The sequence below is a fragment of the Oncorhynchus mykiss genome, chromosome 13, assembly GCF_057628025.1.
Source record: "Oncorhynchus mykiss isolate SJ-2025 chromosome 13, ASM5762802v1, whole genome shotgun sequence".
In the NCBI taxonomy this organism is placed as follows: domain Eukaryota; kingdom Metazoa; phylum Chordata; class Actinopteri; order Salmoniformes; family Salmonidae; genus Oncorhynchus; species Oncorhynchus mykiss.
This window is the reverse complement of record NC_143034.1, coordinates 9549286-9556424: the sequence shown is the minus strand read 5'-3', so window position 1 is coordinate 9556424 and position 7139 is coordinate 9549286. Positions and strand designations below refer to the sequence as shown.

The window sequence follows — 7139 nt, the reverse complement described above, 5'->3', positions numbered from 1 at the left end:
GGCAACACAAACCACTGTACTGTACGTACAGACAGACAGCACACACAGACCACTGTACTGTACGTACAGACAGACAGCACACACGGGAGAGAAGAGAGCAATACCAAGACTACACTGGACGAGCCATCACACACAAGAGTGATGAGAGAGATTACAGCTAGACTATTATCATCATACACTTCACGGCACATAGTAGCGAGAGAGAGAACGACTGGCAGACCCATAGAGTTAGATAGAGTACCTAGTAAAGTAAGAGTGAAGTTTAGAGTCCTCTATCTTACTCTATGGCCGGCCCCTAGAGATAAACTACTGGCAGCCCCATAGAGTTAGATAGAGTACCTAGTAAGGTAAGAGGGTCTTTAGAGAGTCCTCTGTCTAACTATGGTTGGCCCCTGGAGATAAACTACTGGCAGCCCCATAGAGTTAGATACTTTACTAGGTACTCTATCTTACTCTATGGTTGGCCCCTAACCTAGGTTAAGGAGAGGTTTCCTTTCACTTCACCGTGAAACGGAACAAGTCGCGAGATCAGGCATGTTCCACGAGGCTCTAAGCGTTCCCACAACGCACACACGTTACGTCAACGTGTGGGTGTTCTTCTTTTCCGTCTCCCATAGTTACCGCGAAGATCGTTTGTGCTTCTGAGAAGAAGAAGAAGAAGAAGAAGAAAAAACTTCCTGTTTTGAGAAAGGTTGCGACCTCTAACCTCATCGTGACCTTTAGTCAGGTCGTTAAAGAAGATCCCTGTTTGATGAAATAATAAAAAATGAAGTAAACGTTTATTTATGTAAAGAGAAAGTTGGTCACAGCACCCCAATTCTTCATTATCAAGTTACATTTTTTTAAACTAAATTAAAAACACATTTTATTTTAAACTAAATTAAAAACACATTTTATTTTAAGAGTCTTTCTCTGTCTTTCACCGTATGATCCAACATTATCCAGGATTTATTTTCCTTTTTGAGAATTAAGGAACTAAAAAAAGGAATGACGGGATAAAGAGAGTTCAGCATCCCTCATTATTCAGTTATTTTGGCACAGGTGAGCTCTCCCATGTCCTTCAGTTTAGGAGAGTTCACATCCCTCATTATACAGAGTTGTTAACCCACAGGTGAGCTCTCCCATGTCCTTCAGTTTAGGAGAGGTCACATCCCTCATTATACAGAGTTGTTAACCCACAGGTGAGCTCTCCCATGTCCTTCAGTTTAGGAGAGTTCACATCCCTCATTATACAGAGTTGTGAGCCCACAGGTGAGCTCTCCCATGTCCTTCAGTTTAGGAGAGGTCACATCCCTCATTATACAGTTGTTAACCCACAGGTGAGCTCCCCCATGTCCTTCAGTTTAGGAGAGGTCACATCCCTCATTATACAGAGTTGTTAACCCACAGGTGAGCTCTCCCATGTCCTTCAGTTTAGGAGAGTTCACATCCCTCATTATACAGAGTTGTTAACCCACAGGTGAGCTCTCCCATGTCCTTCAGTTTAGGAGAGTTCACATCCCTCATTATACAGAGTTGTTAACTCACAGGTGAGCTCTCCCATGTCTTTCAGTTTAGGAGAGTTCACATCCCTCATTATACAGAGTTGTTAACCCACAGGTGAGCTCTCCCATGTCCTTCAGTTTAGGAGAGTTCAGCATCCCTCATTATACAGAGTTATGAGCCCACAGGTGAGCTCTCCCATGTCCTTCAGTTTAGGAGAGTTCACATCCCTCATTATACAGAGTTGTTAACCCACAGGTGAGCTCTCCCATGTCCTTCAGTTTAGGAGAGTTCACACCCCTCATTATACAGAGTTGTTAACTCACAGGTGAGCTCTCCCATGTCTTTCAGTTTAGGAGAGTTCACATCCCTCATTATACAGAGTTGTTAACCCACAGGTGAGCTCTCCCATGTCCTTCAGTTTAGGAGAGTTCACATCCCTCATTATACAGAGTTGTTAACCCACAGGTGAGCTCTCCCATGTCCTTCAGTTTAGGAGAGTTCACATCCCTCATTATACAGAGTTATTAACCCACAGGTGAGCTCTCCCATGTCCTTCAGTTTAGGAGAGTTCACATCCCTCATTATTCAGTTATTTTGGCACAGGTGAGCTCTCCCATGTCCTTCAGTTTAGGAGAGTTCACATCCCTCATTATACAGAGTTGTTAACCCACAGGTGAGCTCTCCCATGTCCTTCAGTTTAGGAGAGTTCACATCCCTCATTATACAGAGTTGTTAACCCACAGGTGAGCTCTCCCATATCCTTCAGTTTAGGAGAGTTCACATCCCTCATTATACAGAGTTATGAGCCTACAGGTGAGCTCTCACATGTCTTTCAGTTAAGGAGATGTCACACCCCTAATTATATAGAGTTATGAGCCCACAGGTGAGCTCTCCCATATCCTTTCGTCTTTTCATTGAGTCCCAGAGTTAGTTTGGGAACGCAAACTCTTCCTCTGGGAATCTGGAATCTGATTTCAGAATGTTTGGAATTCCACCATGTTCCGTTCGGTCCTGGACTCATATTTACATGTGCGTTAGACGCACGCAAACACACACAGAACACATGAACACACTCAAGAGAGAGCTCACGATTTCAAGTTGTAGTCATACATGTAGTTAGTTAACGTGGCTCTTAACACAGGCTAAATGCTAACACGTCACCGCTGTACAGTGGTGGCTAAATCTATCTACAGAGAGTGGTTACTCCACAACATGGCTTTCTGATTCAGCTTCAGGCCACATGGTCTGTCTGCACAACAGCCCTTTTGCAGTGAAGTTTAAAACACCAGATGTTACAGGAATGTTGGAGCGTTTTGCAGAGTGTAGGGGACCGTTTTGCAGAGTGCAAGGGGCCGTTTTGCAGAGTGCAGGGGGCCGTTTTGCAGAGTGCAGGGGGCCGTTTTGCAGAGTGCAGGGGGCCGTTTTGCAGAGTGCAGGGGGCCGTTTTGCAGAGTGCAGGGGGCCGTTTTGCAGAGTGCAAGGGGCCGTTTTGCATAGTGCAAGGGGCCGTTTTGCAGAGTGCAGGGGCCGTTTTGCAGAGTGCAGGGGCCGTTTTACAGAGTGCAGGGGCCGTTTTGCAGTCAGATTCTGTGTCCTAGTGGCTTGGTAGATTAGATGGCAGGAGGGTTGTTTACAGAGGCAGGTAGAGTAGAGAGAGGTACACACACGTGTACAGGCCTCTCTCTGTGTGTGTGTGTGTGTGTGTGTGTGTGTGTGTGTGTGTGCGTGTGTGTGTGTGTGTGTGTGTGTGTGTCGCCTAGAATGAGATACAGCCTCAGTCCTTGGAAACACACACTCTAAATACCACCATGTTTCAGTTGAGTCTTCCAGAATGTAACTCATACTATTTCACTATTTACAGTTCTATACAGGATGTTTGTGTGTGTGGCTCACACCTGCAGTGACCACCAGAGGGCAGTATACTTAATAAACAGGCTCATACCGGCAGTGACCACCAGAGGGCAGTATACTTAATAAACAGGCTCATACCGGCAGTGACCACCAGAGGGCAGTATACTTAATAAACAGGCTCATACCGGAAGTCACCACCAGAGGGCAGTATACTTAATAAACAGGCTCGTACCGGCAGTGACCACCAGGGGGCAGTATACTTAATAAACATGCTCATACAGGCAGTGACCACCAGAGGGCAGTATACTTAATAAACAGGCTCATACCGGCAGTCACCACCAGAGGGCAGTATACTTAATAAACAGGCTCCTTTCGGCAGTCACCACCAGAGGGCCGTATACTTGGTAAAGAGGTGGAGGATCCAGTTTGAGATGGTGTAGAGCTGAGTGGGACTGTGGGACGGTTGTAGGGGAGATGGAACTGAGGTGGTGGTGGTGGGGGGAGGGGGGAGATCTACAAGGTTCATGGTGATCTTCTGGAGTCTGTAGGTAGGTTGGTGTTGGTTGGCTGATTGGTTGAGGTTCTGTTCTGGTGAGCTGGGCTGGGTGGTCCGTTGGTTGGCTCTGGTTTTCAACCCACTGTGGTCTGTTCAGGTGAATCTGAGAAGTATTATTTTAGTGGTTCCTATGGGCTGAGGAGGTGGTTGTGATTCTTAGTGGTTCTGGTTCTATACGTGGACTACTGTGTCAACAGGTTCTAAGGAGTTGGTGGTTCTAGTGGGTTGTGGTTCTTTAGTGGAATGAAAAATTGGTCCTGGTTTGTTCCCGTTCTTTTGTGGTTGATGAGTTCTGTCTAGAAGATTCTGGTAGGTTATAATAGGTTCTAGTAGGTTTTGGTAGGTTCTGGGAGGTTCTAGTGGACAGATGACTGTGGTCTGGCGAGGGGATGTGGTCGGCTGGCTGGGTCCAACTGGTCATTGGGGACTGACCGTCGGTTCTGGTCCGGTCCACTGGTGGCCAGATACTTGGCCCTCATACTCGAGGTGTACTGGAGAGAAAGAGAGAGAGAGCGGTAGGGGAGAAAGACAGAGGGGGAAGAGAGAGAGGGAGGGAGGGGAAGAGAGAGAGGGAGGGAGGGGAAGAGAGAGAGGGAGGGAGGGGAAGAGAGAGAGAGAGAGGGAGGGGAAGAGAGAGAGAGAGAGGGAGGGGAAGAGACAGAGGGAGGGGAAGAGAGGGAGGGGGAGGGGGGAGAGAAACATAGGGGAAGAGAGAGAGAGTGGTAGGGGAAGAGAGAGAGAGTGGTAGGGGAAGAGAGAGAGAGTGGTAGGGGGAGAGAGAGAGGAGGGAGGGGAAGAGAGAGAGGGAGGGGAAGAGAGAGAGAAACAGGGGGAGGGGAAGAGAAAGAGTGGTAGGGGGAGAGAGAGAGGGAGGGAGGGGAAGAGAGAGAGGGAGGGGAAGAGAGAGAGAAACAGGGGGAGGGGAAGAGAGAGAGAGTGGTAGGGGGAGAGAGAGAGAAACATAGGGGGAGGGGAAGAGAGAGAGAGAGAGTGGTAGGGGGAGAGAGAGAGAAACAGGGGGAGGGGAAGAGAGAGAGAGTGGTAGGGGGAGAGAGAGAGAAACATAGGGGGAGGGGAAGAGAGAGATAGTGGTAGGGGGAGAGAGAGAGAAACATAGGGGGAGGGGAAGAGAGAGAGAGTGGTAGGGGGAGAGAGAGAGAAACATAGGGGGAGGGGAAGAGAGAGAGAGTGGTAGGGGGAGAGAGAGAGAAACATAGGGGGAGGGGAAGAGAGAGAGAGGGGGAGGGGAAGAGAGAGAGAGTGGTAGGGGGAGAGAGAGAGAAACATAGGGGGAGGGGAAGAGAGAGAGAGTGGTAGGGGGAGAGAGAGAGAAACATAGGGGGAGGGGAAGAGAGAGAGAGTGGTAGGGGGAGAGAGAGAGAAACATAGGGGGAGGGGAAGAGAGAGAGAGTGGTAGGGGGAGAGAGAGAGAAACATAGGGAGAGGGGAAGAGAGAGAGAGTGGTAGGGGGAGAGAGAGAGAAGCATAGAGGGAAGAGAGAGAGAGGTAGGGAGAGAGAGAGAAACAGAGGGAAGAGAGAGAGAGAGAGAGAGAGAGAGCGAGAGAGAGAGAGAAACAGAGGGAAGAGAGAGAGAGAGGTAGGGAGAGAGAGAGAAACATAGGGAGAGGGGAAGAGAGAGAGAGGTAGGGAGAGAGAGAGAAACAGAGGGAAGAGAGAGAGAGGTAGGGAGAGAGAGAGAAACAGAGGGAAGAGAGAGAGAGAGAGAGAGAGAGAGAGAGAGAGAGAGAGAGAAACAGAGGGAAGAGAGAGAGAGGGAGGGAGAGAGAGAGAAACACAGAGGGAAGAGAGAGAGAGGGAGGGAGAGAGAGAGAAAAAGAAAGAAAAGAAAATAACAAAAAAGAAATATTGTGTAGCCATCAACACTGCCCAAATCTGAAGAGTATGTATACTAGTGTACTTCAAAAGGGGGGGTGAGTAGGGAAGGGTATGTATACTAGTGTCCTTCAAAAGGGGGAGTGAGTAGGGAAGGGTATGTATACTAGTGTCCTTCAAAAGGGGAAGTGAGTAGGGAAGGGTATGTATACTAGTGTCCTTCAAAAGGGGAAGTGAGTAGGGAAGGGTATGTATACTAGTGTCCTTCAAAAGGGGGAGGGAGTAGGGAAGGGTATGTATACTAGTGTCCTTCAAAAGGGGGAGGGAGTAGGGAAGGGTATGTATACTAGTGTCCTTCAAAAGGGGGAGGGAGTAGGGAAGGGTATGTATACTAGTGTCCTTCAAAAGGGGGAGTGAGTAGGGAAGGGTATGTATACTAGTGTCCTTCAAAAGGGGGAGTGAGTAGGGAAGGGTATGTATACTAGTGTACTTCAAAACGGGGAGGGGGAGTGAGTAGGGAAGGGTATGTATACTAGTGTACTTCAAAAGGGGGAGGGAGTAGGGAAGGGTATGTATACTAGTGTCCTTCAAAAGGGGGAGGGAGTAGGGAAGGGTATGTATACTAGTGTACTTCAAAAGGGGGAGGGAGTAGGGAAGGGTATGTATACTAGTGTACTTCAAAACGGGGAGGGGGAGTGAGTAGGGAAGGGTATGTATACTAGTGTACTTCAAAAGGGGGAGGGAGTAGGGAAGGGTATGTATACTAGGGTACTTCAAAAGGGGGAGTGAGTAGGGAAGGGTATGTATACTAGTGTACTTCAAAAGGGGGAGTGAGTAGGGAAGGGTATGTATACTATTGTCCTTCAAAAGGGGGAGGGAGTAGAGAAGGGTATGTATACTAGTGTACTTCAAAAGGGGGAGGGAGTAGGGAAGGGTATGTATACTAGTGTACTTCAAAAGGGGGAGGGAGTAGGGAAGGGTATGTATACTAGTGTACTTCAAAAGGGGGAGGGAGTAGGGAAGGGTATGTATACTAGTGTACTTCAAAAGGGGGAGGGAGTAGGGAAGGGTATGTATACTAGTGTACTTCAAAAGGGGAAGTGAGTAGGGAAGGGTATGTATACTAGTGTCCTTCAAAAGGGGGAGGGAGTAGGGAAGGGTATGTATACTAGTGTACTCCAAAAGGGGAAGTGAGTAGGGAAGGGTATGTATACTAGTGTACTTCAAAAGGGGGAGGGAGTAGGGAAGGGTATGTATACTAGTGTACTTTAAAAGGGGGAGTGAGTAGGGAAGGGTATGTATACTAGTGTCCTTCAAAAGGGGGAGTGAGTAGGGACGAGTATGTAGAGATATGCTGCTTACAAGTGTCCAGAGACAGAGAGAGACAGAGAGTAGAGGACAGGGTGAGGAGGT

The 7139-nt window shown here is 48.1% G+C and overlaps 1 protein-coding gene across 2 annotated transcripts in view; it reads right to left on the bottom strand.

The window, feature by feature from the left end:
• Positions 1–762: 762 nt before the first annotated feature.
• ttyh3b (tweety family member 3b) overlaps positions 763–7139 on the bottom strand; it is a 69032-nt gene continuing 62655 nt past the window's right edge. For both annotated transcript variants that reach the window (XM_090195081.1, XM_090195083.1), the window contains one exon: positions 763–4383. In XM_090195081.1, coding sequence (XP_090051207.1) covers positions 4249–4383 — 135 coding nt within the window. In that variant the 3' untranslated portion in view covers positions 763–4248. The remainder of the gene's footprint in view (positions 4384–7139) is intronic.